We start from the raw sequence: 20,524 nt of genomic DNA, 5'->3' as shown, positions 1-20,524 counted from the left end.
CACCGGCTTCTGTTTCCGCCGCCCCTCCCCCCATTGCCACTTCTGTATGAGCGAGTGGTCGATTACTCGACTTCCTGATAGGTTTAGGCTTATTGAGTAGTTGATTACTTGACTACTCACTTAAATTCCTAATTCGCTCTCAGTATTTCAGGAGAAAAGTAGAATTAAATGAGTCTTAGTGTTTGTTTTTGTGTTTCACAACTTTAACAAAAGTAAAGACACAAGCAGTTGCACACCCACCTAAAAAAGAACAGTCATTTTTTCAAAGCACTGCATGAGGTTTCAGACGTGATTTATATTAGCTGGTGACCCAAATTCACCTGGTGCAAGCCCACTTACTTCAGTGAAGTTACGTTGAGTGGATGAGTGGGAGAACCAGGGCCAATGTAAAATAGATTATTAAAAGTTCATTCACCTCTCTGAAAATCTACACAATAAAAAATAGCTGAGACTATTCAAACATTCAGAAGTCCTTAGTTTCTGTGAGTGAAAGTATAGAGTGCAATTGGCTACCATGTCATGAAAGTCTGGGTCAGATTCAGGGATATCCCTAATGTTCAGGACACCACTGTTAGGGTAAATGGTAGTCCTCCAGTTTTTCCATTTGGTGTGCATGCATAAAAATAAAATAACATGCTGAAAAGGCATGCTTTGCATGAAAAACAAGTAAAAGTGACTAAGAATAGGACACAATTTATTATCACTGATTTCATATGTTGAGACCGTGTGTTTTACACACTGTAATATTAAAATTGTTCTTCAGGTATTTTAATGAAGGAACTATTCTGGCACATTATGCAGATGTCCTTGGTGTCTTGCTCAGATTGAGGCAGCTGTGTTGTCATCCTCATCTTTGCACAAATGCATCATCTTCTAGTTTTCAAATAGGTGAGAGGTGTATTTTCTGTATATCATTCTAAAAATTGTAACAGCATTTACATTTAAGTTCCAAGAGTAGAAATATTACCGGTAGGCTTTTTGTTACCTGCTGTATTACAGACAAAAACATTTACCCTGTGATTGACTATATTGATGTGTTCTACCTACAGTATTTTGAATTTTAGATTGATCTTTAAAACATACCCCCTTGCCCTCTCTCCTTAACTTATATATGCTATCTTCATATACCACCAAAGGCAAGCCCACAGAAAAGAAGAAAATATCCATCTAAGTAATTCAACAATCCATCTACAGTTCACTCATTGGTTCCCATTGTCATCCTTAAATATCTCCTTAACTACATGTTGATTGAAGGATGAAAATAGACCCATGTATATAGTATGAGGGGTAGCATGTAGATAATAGGAGGATGTTGAATGGCTTACCTGCATATTTCTTTGCTTTTTGTAAGCATTTGGATGTACAGTCTAGCAAACTTAACTTTTAAGGTACGTTTTGTTTTTTGTCTCGGATGGGACATGTAGCCATGTTAGTCTGTAACTTTAAAAACAATGATTAGTCCTGTAGCACCATATTTTTGTTAATCTCTAAGGAGCCACAAGACTACTCATTATTTTTTATGGTAGGGGAATTTACCAGGATTTAATGAGTATGTATTGGTGTTGACAGCTTTGTGATTAGCTATTCAGCATTAATACATATTATCTCCTCTATGTCCTTTGTAAAGGCCTGATGTTTCCCATAACTGTCTCTCCTGCCTCCATCTGTATGCATTGCTCCCAATCCTGGCCTCCTCCTCCCCAGTACCCTTCAAAGCCTGAATTGCTCTCTCTGCTCTAGCCATCGTGTCCTCGTTTCCTACTATATTCTGCTTTTAATATGTAGACAGTATAGAGGGTCATGGAGAATCTGACAGCTCTGCTGTCACAAAGATAGGTAGCCAAAATCAAGCTCTTGTATAGTGCACTGTAGGAGGCTTATCAGAGCACGGCTCTGCTCTGCTGAGCCATTGAAAGTTCATTAAGGTAGGTCTGTCTTGGCCCTATTTCTCCCCTTCTGAGGACAAGAGGATGAATGAGGTATGGGGACAGCTCTGTAGCTGTATCAAAAGTAGCAACTGCTTCTGCAGTGGAGTTGCAAGCTGTGGGTTTTTCTTTCCCCATGATCTTTTGCCAAAAGTGTTTAGCTCCACTATAGAGGCAGATGCCCCTGTAACTTCAGAAAATGGAAAGTAGCTGCTGGATTTGAATAGGTCCCTTAACTGCTTTTAGCACAGTCCAGTTTAAAATATCCTGAATATAAAAATATCTTTTGATGATCAGTTCTAAAATTTCAAAATTGCATCTGAGGTGTCATCTGGATCAGTAGGAAGAGTTTTGAACTTCTGGAAAAAAAGAAATTTGAGTAAGTGGGCCAAAAGTTCAAAGAGCATTTTAAAATGATGCTAAACATTATTCCTGAAAAAAAAATCATAGGACATGAATTTTCCATATAGAGTTCTACTGTGTTAAATTTGTGGATTCCATTCAATTAGTGTGAAACAGATGGGTTTGTTCCTCCTTTTAAGCATAAATCACAGTGCAGTCTCAACTATGGAGTAGCTACCAACATCTCAATAATAGACTCATTGTTGAAAACTGCTGTTCCATAAATGATGCTCTTTTTCCTACTGTCACTGAGCATGTTGCATCATGTACTGACCAGTGTGTACTTAGGATATCTTAAGTTTATTCTGAGGTGACTCGACTATTCTTAATGTTTTCTGTTTGATCAAGAATAATGCTGTATTACTTTCTGCCATTTTTACTTTTTTTTTTTTTTTTTAATGAATCTTAGGCCAGATCCTCACGTTGTGTAAATCAGCATGGTTTGGTTGGATTCAAAGGAACTATGCCGATGATCTGGCTCCATGTGTAAAATGATTTTTAGTTTTACAAAACTTTTATTTTCTTTATATATTAGGCAATAGTACTCCTGAAGAATTACGTGAGAAGTTAGTAAATAAAATGAAATTAATTCTGAGCTCTGGCTCAGATGAAGAATGTGCAATTTGCTTGGATTCTCTGAATCTTCCTGTGATAACACACTGCGCACATGTGTTTTGTAAACCATGTATTTGTGAAGTCATCCAAAGTGAACAGGTTAGCTATTTTGTTTATTGCATTTAATCATAGTGACAAATCTAAAAAGCAACGTGGATTGAATCTGGACAATCAGAAGCTTATCTGCCGTTTGTTTTGATAACTGTATAGAATTTGTGGAGGCAGTGGGCTATAATCATCCCTGATGTAACTCTTGTTGATATCAGTCAACGTATTCCATAGTGGAAGTTATGCTGTATTACAGATAGCGAATCATAAACATTAATAAATACAGAGCATCTGTAAGGCTAAAGAGTATTATAGGAGGCATAACATCCATCGGTATAGCCTAAGTAAGGACAAAATTTAGTCTTTGGATGTGCATATAGCTGTTTCCAGTGCAGATTTTACCAGTCATTGTTTGTTTTTTCTCATTATAAAATAGGAATAACTTTTTGAGATTACTGATACGCTATGCGTCTTTGAATTGAATATAATGGCACCATGTATAGTACTGTGTGTATCTCCAGGACTATCACTGGGGATATATAGTATGTATACTTCAAGTATTTTGCTAGCATGTTCTCTAACTGCATTTAAAATAAATCAATCACTTTGTCTTTGAAGATGAGCAATTAATAGTGAATCTGAAAAGTAAGGTGTGTGTTTTTTCTTTACTATTTGACTGAGATGTTTCTATTGTACTGTTTAACGGAAGTTACATCACTGGAAATTAAAAAAAAAAAAATCAGTAACTAAAACAAACACTAGCGTCATCTGGAAGACCCTAATAAAACAGAACCTTTTTGATAGGTCTGTATGTAATCTCTGCAAGTGAGTAAAAAGATCACTTGGAAGCTCCAGCAATATTGAAATTCCCCCTGCAGCATGTAGACTCACTAACCTTTTGTATGCTAGCTGACATCTGTTTAAACTGTATACTTATTCACTGATCAGAGGCATGTGTATTCTCTCGATTTTGTCACCAGACGTTGGTGCTAATCATTTTATAAGAGCTCATTCTGAGGCTACCTTCACTACATTGGCGAGGCTATTTTCTTTACCCATTGTAAGCTGAGTCGAAGGCTGGGGAATAATAGAATAAGAAAGTGAAAACAGAGAGGCAAGGTAGGTTAGGCAGTATCTTTTATTGGATCAATTTCTGCTGGTGTAAGAGACAGCTTCAAGCTACAGACATATCTTCCTCAGGACTTGAGAAGGTAGCCATTGTATCTGAACTGAATACAAGGTGTGACAACGGGTAAGTCTTGTTAAGTGCATGGTTTTTAATGTTGAGATGACTTACGAATTTAAGATCCTGGGCTCATTTTTTGAAGGTATTATGCAGGTTTTCTTTGAGAGGGGGAACTGAGAGGTTAGACTTTTTTGTAAAAAATGTTCTTGGGGTTTTTTAAATTATAATTTTTCCATGGAAGTTCATTCAAGAGCATATGGATTATGCGTTTTCAACACTTGGTGGTTGGGGCATTTGGTGCACTTGATGCGTTAGACTCCTTTGTCTTGAAAGGTGCATTTCATAGAATCTTAGAATCCTCGGATTGGAAGGGACCTCGAGAGGTCATCGAGTCCAGTCCCCTGCCCTCATGGCAGGACCAAATACTGTCTAGACCATCCCTGATAGACATTTATCTAACCTACTCTTACATATCTACAGAGATGGGGATTCCACAACCTCCTTGGGCAGTTTATTCCAGTGTTTGACTACCCTGACAGTTAGGAACTTTTTCCTAATGTCCAACCTAAACCTCCCTTGCTGCAGTTTAAGCCCATTGTGTCTTGTTCTATCCTCAGATGCCAAGATGAACAAGTATTCTCCCTCCTCCTTATGACACCCTTTTAGATACCTGAAAATGGCTATCATGTCCCCCCTCCAATCTTCTCTTTTCTAAACTAAACAAACCCAATTCTTTCAGCCTTCCTTCATAGGTCATGTTCTCTAGACCTTTAATCATTCTTGTTGCTCTTCTCTGGATCCTCTCCAATTTCTCCATATCTTTCTTGAAATGTGGTGCCCAGAACTGGACACAATACTCCAACTGAGGCCTAAGCAGCGCAGAGTAGAGCGGAAGAATGACTTCTCGTGTCTTGCTCACAACACACCTGTTAATGCACCCCAGAATCATGTTTGCTTTTTTTGCAACAGTATCACACTGCTGACTCATATTCAGCTTGTGGTCCACTATAACCCCTAGATCTCTTTCTGCTGTACTCCTTCCTACAGTCGCTTCCCATTCTGTATGTGTGAAACTGATTTGTTGGGGGTATTGAACATTGTAGCTGTGGAGATATGTCTGCATGCTTGCATCTGTTTTGGTATGGTCTCATACTGCTTTGAGTTACTGTGTCTTGGCCTGTGGGCAGGGGAGCTTCTGATGAGCTAGGTGTGGTTGGGTGGTGTTTAAAGGCCAGAAGAGGATATTTGGTAAATATTTCTTTCACTGTGTGGTCCCCATTAGGGATGTAAAATCACGTTTAATGTTTAACAGGTTAACCGATTAAAGAGGAAGTAGGCAGGGGAGCCTGCTGGAGTGCTCCCCTCCCCCTGTCACAGACAGGGCCTGCTCCAGCCCAGCCAGAGCATTCCCTACCTGCAGCCCACTTGCCACAGGCAAGGGCGACCAGAGCAGCCTCTGCTTGCGATGTACCCAGGCCTGAAGCAACCCTTTGCCATGGTGGGCGAGGAGCTGCTCCAGCCCCCCGCCCCCTTCCGGTTAACCCTTTACATCACTAGTTCCCATCAAATATGGATTATGTTTGTTTAATGTTATCTGTGTGGGTTCCATTGTGGAGTGGTAGATGACAACTAAGGATGTGCTGTCAGTGGGTTTGTTGTTTTTTGTGCTGCAGAAAGTTCAGAGGTATTTGGGTGATCTGTTCCATGATGTAATTTGTCAAATGAATTCTAATAGAAAAATGGTAAGACAAAAACCTTGTATCACTTAAAGCAATTACTCCAGATCTGACCTGTCCTCAGAGGAAGCCTGCAGAACAGCATTTAAAGACAAGCTTGGGAACTTAAATTTCTAACTCTTCTCAACACTAAAAACAAAAGTACTGTTCTTTTTGTCTACAGCAAACTGTCACATATGTTCCTGCCAGCTAATCCTTAATTGCCCACTTAAGTTTAAGTGGTCTTCTGCAGCATGTGTCAGACCTCTTATGCTTAGCTCAGACTCTGTTACTTACTCCAGGCCTGAGGAAGAACTCTGGGTATGTCTACACTACCCCGCTAGTTCGAACTAGCGGGGGTAATGTAGTCATCCGCAGTTGCAAATGAAGCCCGGGATTTGAATTTCCCGGGCTTCATTTGCATGAAGCCGGCTGGCGCCATTTTTAAATGCTGGCTAATTCGAACCCCATGCCGCGTCTAGCCGTCGTGTAGACATACCCTCTGTGTTGTTTGAAAGCTTATCCTTTTCACTATTAGAAGCTGGTCCAATAAAAGGTATTACCTCACCTATCCTGTCTCTCTCACATGGAAGCAGTCATACTAGGTCAGACATGGTCCATTTTGCTTAGTAACCTGTCTTCAACAGTGACCTTTACCTGAGCTCCAGGGGGAATGTATAGAACAGGGCATTATGGAGTGATCCACTCCATCTTTCACTCTGGGCTCTGGTTGTCAGGTTTTTGGCCATTGATTGGTCCATTCTTTTTGAACTATTACACTTTTGAACTGTTACACTATCACAGCATCCCATTGCTAAGTTCTACGGGTTGTGCATCATGTGGAAAAAGTACTTCCTCTTGTTGTATTAAACCTGCTCCCTATTAATTTCATTGGATGACCTCTAGTTTGTGTTTTGTGTGAAAGCATAAATAGCACTTCTCTATTTGCTTTTCCACACGATTCTTGATTTTTAATAGATCTCGATTATATTGCCCTTTAGGTGTCTCTCTTTTCTATACTGAATAGCCATAATCTTCTTAGTCTGTCCTTGTATAGAAGCCACTGTGTACACTTGAACACTGAATTGACTGTAGGGTCTGGCGAATCATGGTGACTGCTCTGGACCCATGTGATTCACCAGCAGCCCTGGGCTCTTGGTTGCTGCCCTGCGTGTTTGATGATCTGCTGCAGATTGGGAGCCCCAAGCGGTTGGGGGCTGATATGTCCTGAGCCTCCCAAGCTTGAACATATATATTTGTTGCTCTTCTGTGAATGTTTTCCATTTCCACAGTATCCTTTTCAAGATGGGGCAATGAGAACTGGACACAGTATTCAAGGTTGTGAACACACCATGGATTTATAGTGGCATTTATAATATTTTCTGTCTTACTTACTGTTCCTTTTGTAACAGTTCCTAACAGTTAGTCTTTTTGACACTATGTATTGAGGTGAAGTTTTCAGGAGCCTGACGATTTGCTGACAGATCCTGGGAGAGCCTGGAGTCCATCAGCTCCTGGCCTTGTGACCAGTCCCTCCCTGCTGAGGACCTCCTGGGGTTCTCTGGTCCAGGGGCTCTCTGGTTAGGCAATATCCATGGTCCAGCAGAGGGGTTTACACAGTATACAAAATTATTCAAGACAATGAAGTCTGAAACAAACAGCTAGAACTCACAGAAGAGTCTCGTAAAATTGGGTGTCTAGCCAACAAAATGGAAGATGAAATTCAATGTTGATAAAGGCAGAGTAATCAACGGTGGGGAAAAAATATCCCAATTTTATTCATACGTAATGATGGGTTCTAAATCTGCTATTACCACCCAAGAAAGAGATCTTTGAATCATGTATCCCCTGGTCCAGCAAACTTCCCTGTTTAGTTTATTAACTTGTTCTAAAACCTCTTCTATTAACACATCAGTTTGGGTCAGTCTTTTAAATATGTTGCCCCAAAATAATAGTTCTGATGTGAGTATCTTTCCCCATATACTCTGTAGTGAATACTGATGCCAAGTATTCATTTTTTTTCCTCTGAAATGGCCTTGTTTTCCTTGAGTGTTCCTTTAACACATTTGTTGCGTAGTGGCCCCACTACCTATTTGGTGTACTAAAAAAAAAAATCCATGAGACCAACACAGCTACCACACCACAAACAACATAGGTTTTCACTATTATATTTTAGTAGTCTTGTATTAGTCAACTGCCAGAGGAGGGGGGGGGGCGGAATTTTATATCATCAGAATTGTAACACTTTATTTCTTACATGGCTGTCATTCTCTGTTGTCATATTTCAGCAGTCAAAATCTTCAACCAGAGAAGTTCTCTTTGTTAAAGCCATTGTTAGGTTTTTTTTAAATAAAAGTTTTCCTTTCCTTCTGTAGAGACCGTGAACTAGGGCTCTTGCCCTTCATTCCTGCAGCACAGACCATCCATGCAGTGTGTGTTGAATGCAACCCCATGGAAATGTTAATAGAGAAATTCTTGGCCTGGCCTTAACCAGGTCTCCATTTCAGTGAGAGCAAATATTTGCAGGCATAAAATTGTGTCTTTAGTTATTTGTACCTATAATAGTGACAGTCAGTGTCCGAATATCTGCCGCTAAATATAGCGTAAGGGCAGGGATGTTCATAACTTTAAAAATAAAACATAAAAGATTAACTGCAAGGAGAGGAGTCTTTTCCTTAGTGTTCTAGATGTAAGAACTCAGTTTTTAAAAAGTGGTTTATTTTTCTGCTTCTGATATTTTGAATACAAAGAGGTTTTCTCTTCCCTTCCTTTTCTAGAAGATTAAATGATACTTAGCTCAAAGTTTAAAAATAAACATATTTAGGTTGTTCCAAACATAAATATGTTAGTTCAATAAGAAATTTTGAAAGAAATGTGAGTAAAATAGTATTAGAATGGAAACATGAGTATAGACTTCATGGTGTAGCAGATACAATCACTTTGCTTTTTCAGTGTCTTGTCACGTGGTTCGAGGTGTTCTATCATATGGAAAAATGAATCGTGTGTGAATGAAAATGCAGTCCTCAATTTCAGTGAATGTACTTCATGATGGCAATCTTAGAACTCTTTTGATGTGCAAGTGAAAATCTATTTTATCGGGGGAAATGCTCTTAATTTGATGTAAAATGAAGAAAGTGCTTTTCTTAATGTTCAATTCACTTTTTTTTTTAACAGCCAAATGCCAAATGTCCTCTTTGTAGGAATGAACTTCGAGTCGAACATTTGGTAGAATGCCCTCTGGAGGAGTCAAATCCTAGTATTGCAAAGCAGGGTGATCAGGAATGGATATCCAGTTCAAAAGTAACTTCCCACTGTCTTGTATAGTGAAATCTAGCATGCTACATAGAAATATTTTTCAGTGCTTTAAAATAGAATTTTCATCCTACCATAAGCCTTAGTTGCAATATGAAAACAGAAAATTGGTTTAAATTTGCAGCTAAATCATGTTGTTGATCTAAAAACTCCCTTAGAGAAGGTTTGTTTGCGGGGTTGGAGTGTGCTAATTAAAATATTTCAGCAGAAAAGCAGAAAACCTAATGTGTTTTTCTTTTGAAGATGTGTGCTCTTCTAAAAGTAAATCATCTTTAACTTTTTTAAAAATGGTTGAATGTATACATTTCTTTAGAAAATTCTTAATTTTCCTGAATGAAAAATAAATGAGCTTCACAGTTTATATTTCACAAATGTTGTATAAAGAAACATTTCACTAGTTTACCTAGCTGGTTATGTCTGTTTATTTAGTCTCAACTTTGTCAGCATGCAAGGATCTTACTACCAAATCAGAAATTTTCCTGCTTTCATGGGATTTCTTTTTTTATTTTGTTTTTAATTGCAGAATTTGACTTTTTTACCAAACTTAATTGGAATTTGAAAGAAAGTTACTTCCCTTTCAAAGTCAATATATATAGAGCCCTTAAAAATATCTCCAACCTGACCATTATAGAAGCTGAAGAATAAGTATATTTGGCCTTTGGGCACAAAAGTGGAAGAGGTCACTGTTTGTTCCTCTCAGGTCAAAAGAGAATCTTTGATCTTCCTTTTCCTCCTCACGTTCTATAACCCTACTTCCCCCAGAACCTCATCTCAGTCTCATTGCTTTGGGTTCTTCCCTCCATAGCTTTCCTCTTTGCATGCTTTCTTGCTTGAGGAAGGTTATTGACACTTGTTAGTAGGAGAAAAATGCATTGGATACCAAGACTAGATTGATACTAATTCCTCCAAGAAGTTCTTTCTCTAAATGTTGCCAACCTCCCACTAGCCACCATGTAACCATAAAAACTGTCCAATCCTTATTTTCTTTTGAGGAGTTGTTCTAAAAAACACATTTTCTTTAGAACTACCCTGTTTATTAAAGGCTAATTCAATTAATCGATTTTATCAATTATTAACACAGTACAGTAGTTAAGTATAAAGCTTTGAAGTATATCCACAGAACTGGGATCATAATCCTGCTGCATAAGTCTTAATTTTTGGCATTTCAGATCAGTGCTCTAATGCATGCTTTGATAGACCTAAGGAAGCAGAATCCAGCTGCAAAGTGTCTGATTGTTTCACAGTTCACCACTTTCCTGTCTCTAATAGAAACTCCACTGAAGTAAGTTGAACTAATTAAAATGTTGTACCTCCCAGTGGCTGAAATGTCCATTTTATTTAAAATGGATATTTCATAGACAAAATGTGCTTTCCTTTTGGAATGTTAGTGAATCACATTACTTTTTGTCTAGTGGTATAGATCCATTTATCGCAATTTCTGTTTTGACTTAAAAGCATAACTTTTTAAACTTCGCAGAAGAGGTTAGGCTTGTAAATATATGTATTTCCTGTTGTCACAAAGGTTGATAAATGTTTTTCCTTTTGCAGAGAATCAGGATTTGTGTTCACTCGTTTGGATGGAACCATGACACGGAAGAAAAGAGTACAAGCAATTAAGCACTTCCAAGACAGCCATGCAGGGTCCCCGACCATTATGCTGCTGTCCCTAAAAGCTGGTGGAGTTGGTTTAAATCTAACAGCTGCTTCACAAGTGTTTTTAATGGATCCTGTAAGTAATAGGCTTAACTGTGGTATGTTAAAAAAACAACAACAAATGGTCTGGTAGTACTTTATAGACTAACAAAACATGTAGATGGTATCATGAGCTTTCGTGGGCACAGCCCACTTCTTCAGATGACCAGAGTATGTTGACAGTGATCTGTGCAAAACTAGTTTCAGTTCCCTCAGAAATTTAGGAAGGTGTAAAACCTGTGCTACGATTAAAAATCTAGTGCTGGCTGATGTCTGCTGACTTGGGCTCTCAAGGCTTGGGAAAAAGAACTTTTTAATTGTGGCATAGATATTCTGATTTGGATTGGAGCCTTGTCAGCTGGCACAGTATAAACATGCCCTAAGAGTCAATGACATCAGAAATATCTGGAGGAGGGGCAGGTAAGACATTCTCTCCTTTTTCTATGTCTGTCTTTGGCAACATAACACTCTTCGTATTCTTTTTTTTTAAAGAAAAATTGGAAAAGGCCGAACTACTTGTGCAATAATAGTAGAGCTGGCTGCTAAAAGTCTGATTTTAGTGAAACTTCATATAAAGTACTGAAATTAAGTACTGCCCTTTATTTTCTGTTGATTTTTATGTATTTTTAATCCTCTTTTGTTTGTCTGTTCTTTGTCCCCTGCTTCCTATCTTCATTGCTTATTTGAGAGGCGTCAAGAGAGATAGCACTGAGTTTGAATGGAGAAATCCTGTATTTTTTTCTACCAGCTTGCAGAGTACCAGCTGACTGAGATTGTGCATGAGCCACTTTCAGTCTATAGCAGCAGTTCTCAACCTTTAGCAACCCAAGGACCCCCATTTTAGTTTTAAAATTTTCAGGAACCCCCTCTTCCTGCTTGCTTCATCCCCCTTCTCTCTGTTGCTTGCCCTTCCCTACCGTCACTCATTTTCATTGGCCTGGGACAGAGGCTTGGAGGGCAGGAGGGGGCAGGGGTAAGGGTTCCAGTTGGGAGTGCAGACTCTGGGGTGGGACTAGGGGAGACTAGGCTGGGGCAAAGGGTTGGGTGCATGGGGGATGAGGGATCTGAGGTGGTGCTGGGAGTGAGGGGTTTGGGTTGCAGGAGGGAGTTTGGGGTGCCAGCAACATTTATTGCAGTACCCAAAAAGTGGCTGCCAGGCCCCTGCAGCCCCTAGGTGTGTGGGCAGCCAGCGAGACACCACTTGCTGGCCTAGCATCCATAGATTCTGCCCCTGTAGCTCCTATTGGTCGTAGCTCCTATTGGTCACAGCTCCTGGCCAGTGGGAGTTGTAGAGCCAGCAGTTGGGCCAGGGTTGGGCCTGGTGCCTCCCTGGCTATCCAAGTGCCTAGAGGCTGCAGGCACCTGGTGACTGCTTCTATGAGCCAAATGGAACCAGGGCAGATAAGCCTGCCTTAACTGTGGAATATGGGCCCTAGGAAGCACTTGAGGGAGAAAGGCAGGGTGGGAATTGATCAGGGGGTCCAGAGGCCCACTAGAATTTCCTCATGGACCCTCAGGGGTTCAGAGACTTCAGTTTTAGAAATGCTAGTCTATAGCATCTTTAGGTTTAGCACAACTCTCTTCTGCTGTTAGAGCAACTAGAGTCCATTCTTGGTGCACATACACCCAGGATGCATGAGATCAGATTTTTTTTGGCCAGCAGATTCTTTTGGGACTGCTTCTATATCCTCTTGTCCCCCCCACTGGTGGCATAATGGGTAGAGCGAAGTCACCTGCCCCAGATTGTTTCTTGATGTAATGTCTGTAAGATGAACTCCTTAGGAGTGTCTGCTTCTCTTGTGTACTATGGTATTCCCCTATATTTTTAGTCTCTTGAAAATGAAATCACAGTCTCTTAAGTTACTTAGGCTGTTGTTTAAACTTTTAAAACTAGTAAATCTAATCCCCTCCTTCGTTTTATTTATAGACTGGAAGAGAGAAAAATGTCTTTTTTTTTCCAGCTCCCATTCAGTTTCTCAACTATGAATAAATTAGTTCAAATGAAGAAAATGTTCTCTGTCTGTCTGCAGAAGTGGCTGTTGCTGTCAAAAGCTTAGCACTTCAATAAACTCCAGGTCCAGGTGCTTAGCCAAGGACTTACACAAGTTTGGTGTGATGTTCTTTAAAATATCTTTAGCAAACATGTATTGCTTGAATGGTTCACTCCAGCCTTGAAATCTGTTATAGTTGGCATGATTGATTGGATTAGATGCAATGTCATAGCAGCAGCATCCTCTTCAATAGTCAGACATCTATTTTATATTTTGAGTTGATAATATTAGCAAGAAATTGAGGTGGAGTAAGTGCTTGATCCACCATCTTTACTGCATGCAATTTAATTTTTGTTGTTAGATGTCTCTTTTCAGTCAATTGAAACTTTCTGCAGTTTGTCTAAGGCAGTGAAAATAGATTTCACAACATTCAGCATATCTTCTACATTTCCATTTAGTGTGTGATATAGGCTACTTTGCCCATGATAATTCCATCTATTTTATTCTGATTTTCATCACAAACTGACATCAAAATAGGAAAGTTTTTAATAAGTTAAAGGCAGTCAGCCACTGAATTCCATTGTACACAATAGAGGAGAATTTAATTTGGATCTTGCTCTCTTCGGTGAAGATGAAGAAAAGTGGTAAAGTATTTTCAATTTCATCAACATTTTCATTCATTCCTGGAGTGGTACTTAAGTCTCTAGCCATAAAATGAATCAAATGAGCACTGCACCTATATACATTTCAGGTTCCTGCTTCTTCTGCTCATCTTTGCTACATTTGCAATATTGTCTGTGACAAAGCTATGTGCTTCACACTTGAATTTTTGTTCACTTTTTGTAACAGCTTTTACTACCTTTTTTTTAAGTACTCTGCTGTGTGTGGACATTTCCTGATGTATCATTTTTTTTCTGGAAGATAGAAAAACCCCATCTTCTTGTGTCATGCAAGTACATATTACTAAATCATTTTGTACATTGCTGCACCCATCAAGATTAACAAATTTCTCATCAATGTTTTTTGCACACTGTTAATTTCCTTCTTGTACATTATATACAGAAACCTTCCAGCAATGTCTGTTCTGCTGAGTGGAGTGTAGCCTGGTAGTAATGAGTGAACCCTCTCAATGGAGTATTTGTTCTGAATAAGACAAAAGAGAGACCTGGTTGCGTAAATGAACCAAGTGAACTTTTCATTTGTGGAGTCTTGCTGAAATTTGCTGGTCCTGATCACAAACTTATCCATGGTTTTGTTGAATTTTTTAATGATTTTTTTACTTGCATTTTTAAAATTCGCCCTATTTCCTTACATAAAATAGTGTGGTCTTGTCACATGCCCTAATAACAATAGTTACTGGTAAAATAAACAACCCTAATCACATGGCTACTTTTATTATAAGCCTTCATTGTATGGTAACATGTTTTAGTGAATTCATTTTTAAAATTTATCTTGGTGTCTTAATGTACTGAAAGTGTAATTTTGAAAATTAAAATAGTTCAAGACAAAGTTTAGATTGATTGATTGATTGATTGATTGATAGGCTTGGAATCCTGCTGCAGAAGATCAATGTTTTGACAGATGTCACAGACTTGGCCAGAAGCAAGATGTTGTTATCACTAAGGTGAGCTGTCTGAACAACTGTGATTTTGATATAGGAGTGATTTTCTTTTAAACAACTCTTTATTTAAAAGAATTGGGTGGAGGATATAGCAATAGTATAACTATAGTTTGGTTGCAGTTTTGAAATGTTAGCTTGGGCTTTGTTGTTTTCATCACTTACAGAACTGTGAAATTTTGTGAAAGTTGCAGAAATGGCATATGACCTCTCTCTTTGAAGAGACATTAATTTTTGGAGCCAGGTTTGCTTGTTCTGGGCTAAGATCTTAAGGTGGATAGGTGTGATGGTTTCTCAAGGTGCCTGGAACTGTGATTCACCTTCTTAACCCTTCACTGACTCCAGTAAGAGAATGACTTACTAGTATCTAACTTAGTGTCAGCTCTTCTGTCACCACCAGTCTGTTAGCTAGGGATGTTAAAATGTGTTTATTTTGGTAAACATGTACCCGCTGAAAGTTTCAGTTGATACACATTTACATGCGGAGCGGGTCTGGCTTTTAAGCCGGCTGGACAGGGTATCAGCAATTAATGCTTATTAATTTGAGCTTCATACATTTGTGTAGCTAGTGAACTGTTCCAATACTCAAACTAAAATACAGTCATAGGTTAGTTTCCCATGTTAATTTCCTCTTGGGGAGAGGTGAGGTGTGTTTCCTTCTCGCATGATCACTAAGCCCACAGATGAAAGGGCACCTTTCTCATTAACATATTCACTTGCTGCACTGGTTCTGACCTATCTGGGTTTTTCCCATCCTTTACTGAATTGCATGGATGTCAGCATTTTTACCCCCCAGTCTCTACCTTGTTCTAGGGTCGCTCTGAGGCATGTCACCTTAGGGCCTATCTAGTTTCCCTTTTCCTAGTGCCATTTTGGTCCACAGCACTTTTTAGATGTATCAGTGTTTCACCATACCTAGTAATCTTCCCTACTCCTAGAGGAGTTCTGTTCGATAGCATTTCCTAGCTGTACTGTTTTCTTGTTGCTCGCAGCAGATTCTGGGAGACATCACTTTTTAGTTATGCCACAGACACACTCAGCACTGACTCAATTTCCACGGTGAGGGTAGATGGCAAGTTTGCCCCCTCAGCCACAGAATCTGGCATGGTGGACTTGTACTCTCAACTTCGTGATTTAACGCTGTACAACTCTATTGCCGAAAACACACATGGAAAAATAATTTCCCATACTCAGAATCCCAGAAGAAACTTTAGTATTTATAGTGATTCAGCTTCAGGCAGAGTGATAGTGTCCATCATCGCCTCATCTATTTGTATGTTAACTCTGATCAGGCACACGATTTTGTCCTTCTCCTCATTCCCATGGGCATGACTTGATCCTCTTCTCCTGTTTGAGTTGCCTTGTTTTGTCCAGGTCAGCAAGCTCCAGGAAATGGTCCTGGGCATGTCTCTTCCAATCTCCACAGCTCTGTACCATTAGTCACTGCAGATACCTGTGCTGGTTTATTTGTGGGCCCATCTACTTTATCACTGCATGTCCTATAGGAGAAAAAGAAACATCCCCGTCTGCTAATTTGGTGCAGGTGACCCATCGTACCTCATGGCACATGATTGCATGCTGGCCACCAACTCCCATTTCTCCTGATCAGGAGCAGGTAGACTTCACTGTATATATGCTTAGAAGCTGCTCTTCAGGAGCTACTTGTAAATTGTGCTTTTTAAATAGCTTTTACTGAAGACAAATGAACAGACCACTCTTGCTTTCAGTTTGAAGAGCAAAAGAATAAGCCCTTGTAACAGTGTTGTTAAAATATTCATGTATTACTACAACACCACCATTTTGTCACATCAAGCATCTCTTCGGGTACATCAACACAGCAGCGTTATTTCAGAATAACTGACGTTATTTTGAAATAACAAAATGTGCATCTACACAGCAAGCCATTATTTCGAAATAATGGCAAGCTGGAGGACTTCTTACTCTGACTCCTGTAACCAGTATTCCCGCTAAGGTGTGTGCCTGCGCAGCTGCATACAAAAATTCTTCTGCCACCTACCGCCTCTGAAGAGCCTTGCAGCAGGTGGCTGCTCCGGCAGGGTGGGGCTGGTTGAGACCACATTGTGAGGGAGCTACTGGGGTGTGGGGGAGAGAGGCCTACTTCGGTGGCTGGGGCTGCCACTGCCACATGGCAGGGGGAGGGGCAGAGCCTGTTCTGGCGGCTGGGAATGGGACCTGCCGCATGGGCGGGGGCTGGTGTCTGTTCTGGTGGTTGGGAATGGGACATGCCACATGGCGAGGGGGAGAGGAAGTCAGGGTCTGCTCCAGCAGCTGAGAAAGGGACTGGCACGTGGGGAGGGAGGGAGAGGGTCTGCTCCAGCTTGTAGGAACGGGACCTGTTGCATGAGAGGAGGGTGGTTTCTGCTTTGGCAGTGTTAATAAATTGGGTGCCACTGTGACATGAACAACAAACCAGCACACACGACCTCAATATTGGTGCACAAGCCAAAACTCACTCCACTCGTGGTTGGAAAATCTTAGAGAAAACACTGCCTGTAACCCTCTTTTCATGAGGAGTAAGGGAAGTTGAAGGAAGAGTGTTCTTCCTTCAACTTCCTGCTGTGTAGACAGCGCCAAAAGCCGAATTAAGCTATTTTGACTTCACTTACGCAATTGACGTAGCTGAAGTTGCATAGCTTAATTCGACTTTTGTCCTGCTGTGTAGACAGTCCCTTCCTGGCCATTCACTAGAACTGCTGAGAGAGGAATCTGAGTTTCTGTGCTCTGGATTCCCAAGGTGTTTCATGCTCCTGACACCTAAATAGAGGCTAGACACAACCAAGCTCTGTAGGTCTCTAGGCGTGTTATTGTTCAGCCAGCCAAGTGTGTTGGTCTTTTTAGGGAGGGACCCAAGTCTTCTCCCTTTTGTCCCTGCTGTTCTTCACTAGCCAATCATTCCTTCCCCCCCCTCCTCCATCCTCTCCCACGCCCCAGCGGCTCCCTCACAATGCTGTCTCAGCCAGCCCCACCCTGCGGGAGCAGCCACCTGCTGCACGGCTCTTCAGAGGAGGTAGGTGGCGGGGGGGGATCACATTTAGGAAACTGGGGAAAATTGATTTGTTCCTCTTGTGATGTCTGGTTCAAGGAGGAAGAATGTGTTATTTTAATAATCAAAATGGAGGCAAAAGAGAAATTATGCCTCTCCCCAAGACCCAAGATTTGTCTATTTACTCTGCCACTTTCTAAATTGGCAAAGTAGATTAATGATAGAGCCACACTTTAGAGTGTTACAGTATTTGACAAATTTTTCAGAAATACGGGCCTGTATTTTGAAATCCATTGATAGGTACTCAAATAAGTGACCTGACTTCAAATGTGGTAAGTAAAGAATAATTCAAGTTCATTACTTAAGTGCATACATTTAGACACCTGTTTTTGAAAATGTCTGCTTTTTACTTTGTTTTTCTTTTTAATGTATGTTAGTTCATTGTGAAGAATTCGGTGGAAGAAAATATGCTGAAAATCCAGAACAAGAAAAGGGAACTTGCAGCAGGAGCCTTTGCAGCTAAAAAGCCTACTGCTAGTGAAGTAAAACAAACCAAGATCAATGAAATTAAGACACTGATTGATTTATAATTTTGTAAGAGGGTAGGTCACTCATGCTTTCTGAATAAAGGATATAGAACTATAGTTAGTGGCATTAGTTTTTATGTGCCCATACTCCATGTATGTTTATTATGATGCTGTTAAAGTACTGTGGCAGATAGAATGTAGACTGTCAAATTATCCAACAAGAATAAAAATTGGTTTGAGTATTTGTTAATTAAAAAAATACTTTACATATTTTTGTACACATTGAACCTATAAAGTCACAAAGTAGTTTGTTTGAGAAATGGACCAAAAATTCAGCAGAAATATATAACTTATTTTACTGTGAAATATTACTTGCTAGATACTGACCTATTTCTAGAATGAAAATGCAAATTTTATTTTTCTGGCTTTGAAAATATGATCATCTACCCCCCAAAAAATGGAAGCATTACAAATGTAAATAAAATGCAGACTAGAACATAAACTTTCTTTTAACCAATCAGGTCTTGCTCGTATTTCAGGACTGATGTTTTATAGTAATTGCAAAATTAAAAACATGGTAACTCCTTGTGAAGACTGATTTTAATTTATGGATTTATTTTTTGTTAGTCTGTACAGGTAGTTCTAAATATTTTAGAAGTAAAACTTATAGGAAGACACTTTCTGTGCATCAGGGAATGAATGTTCCTTTGGGGATCCAGGATTTTGTCAAAGTGAACTATTTCAACTATTCATGTAAATATTTACATTTAGTGTGTTAACTTCATTTAAACAGAATTCCATATAAGTGTATGAAAATTGTATGATGATAGTAATTCTATATAAAAATATTTTACTGTGTGGGAAAGAACATGCAAATTCTAGTTTGGTATTCGTGCTATCACTATGTGTTTGGATTTTGGAATCTGCCACTATATATAGTTTTGCTGTATTCAACGTACAGAATATGTTGTGCTTGTTTTGTAACCCCATTTGGACATTGGAAAATAATTAATTTTTTAAAGTAGTTAGAAGCTTTGTAATAAGTTTTCCCATCTCTAAATACTTTTTTGTATATCCAAGTTGGAAGATGCCATATGGAAGACTGATCTGTCTAGAACTTGATTGCCAGGGGAAGAGGCAGTTTAATAAAAATCTATAGTTCTGTTTTTTCAAACTTAGTACAAAAAGCTGAAGTTGCATATCACTCCTTCTACCTGCCTCCTCCCAGTTTTCTCTGTTCCTCAGACATGTGCTTCCTTACTGCTCCCGTGCTGCCTGATGCTTGGCTCAACTAGTTTGGACTTAGAAAATTCAAGAAAGGTTCCTTGTAACAGGAAAGGGGTCAAAATTTGTTTTTGATGTATTCCACTTTCCATTTGCTGTCACGCGGCTCAGTATTCTGGGTGCTAGTGCAAAATTGTAACTGAACAGCAACTGCACATCCAATAATATTGTCTTTGGATGAATAATTTAAATTCTTAAAATTAAATGTAAAGGATGGAAGTCCTTACTTTGTTCAGATATAATGGATTTGGGTCTATTATTTTATATTTGTATTTTTCCTTCTGGTTTAATTGTGCTAAGGGGAAGGGCCACTAAACACAATTGGCAATTCCATGACGTTAGCAATATTTATTTATTATCACAGTGCCCAAGGCACTCATCAGAGCCCTGTGGTGGTAGATAGGTGCTGCATAAGTGAGTAAGAAAATAGGACATAAGTGATTGTAAGAAACAATAATATGAAATGGGGAGGGAGGATGAAGTTAACTGGTCATTCATATTTACCTAGTTATTTGCATGAATGTATGGTTTTGAATTGTTGTAATATATTTAAATGGATCTTCAGTACCTTTTCTCCTTCTACCAAGCTTTTATCAGTTGATACAGGTCTTCGTGTACAAATGAACCATATGGAGAAGATAGTAGGACCTTCATAGAGTAGGTTGGGGTGGTCATTTTATGCACAAAGGATGGAGGGGAAGAACTAGATGAGAATACGACAAAGATACAAGTACAGATAAGTTGAAAGGGCATTGGAGATGAGGACAATGTGCTTTAATTTTGTGAAATGAAGAGTAGTTAAACTCAGGAGTTATATGGTGACAACTTTGATGGCTTTGTTTTAAATTGAGTTATAGCTTAATATAAGTTGTTACGAAGGAAGTGGTTGAGGAGATGAAGGCCTGAATGAGAATATTAGCTATGAGGTCAGAGACACAAGATTTTAGAGATGTTAGAGGAAGAACTGACAATTTGGATGCTGCCTTGATGTGTGGAGCAAGACACAAGGGAGTCACAGTAGCCACTTCTATCACCACCAGTAAAAAAGCCTAAAAAATTGTTTCACAGTGATGACTCTTAATCTCGCTCTTGTTCTTTGCAATTTGAATAAGAAGTGTGATTCTACTCAGCCGCAAGTCTCTCATATGCCCATTGTATAAACTCGGTGCATTCTATTTCATGCTGAAATAAATGTAGAACAAGTA

The 20,524-nt window shown here is 39.4% G+C and overlaps 1 protein-coding gene across 3 annotated transcripts in view; it reads left to right on the top strand.

Annotated features, from left to right (window-relative positions):
* HLTF (helicase like transcription factor) overlaps positions 1–20,524 on the top strand; it is a 110,863-nt gene extending 90,339 nt beyond the window's left edge. For all 3 annotated transcript variants that reach the window (XM_075937692.1, XM_075937691.1, XM_075937690.1), the window contains exons 19-25: positions 764–888; positions 2,863–3,041; positions 9,066–9,191; positions 10,373–10,485; positions 10,752–10,932; positions 14,430–14,510; positions 17,946–20,524. In XM_075937692.1, the coding sequence (XP_075793807.1) occupies positions 764–888; positions 2,863–3,041; positions 9,066–9,191; positions 10,373–10,485; positions 10,752–10,932; positions 14,430–14,510; positions 17,946–18,098 (958 nt within the window). In that variant the 3' untranslated portion in view covers positions 18,099–20,524. The remainder of the gene's footprint in view (positions 1–763; positions 889–2,862; positions 3,042–9,065; positions 9,192–10,372; positions 10,486–10,751; positions 10,933–14,429; positions 14,511–17,945) is intronic.

The sequence above is a fragment of the Pelodiscus sinensis genome, chromosome 10 (genome assembly GCF_049634645.1).
Source record: "Pelodiscus sinensis isolate JC-2024 chromosome 10, ASM4963464v1, whole genome shotgun sequence".
Classification (NCBI taxonomy): Eukaryota; Metazoa; Chordata; order Testudines; family Trionychidae; genus Pelodiscus; species Pelodiscus sinensis.
Note: the sequence above shows the minus strand (reverse complement) of the source record. Positions and strands in the feature narration are given on the sequence as shown.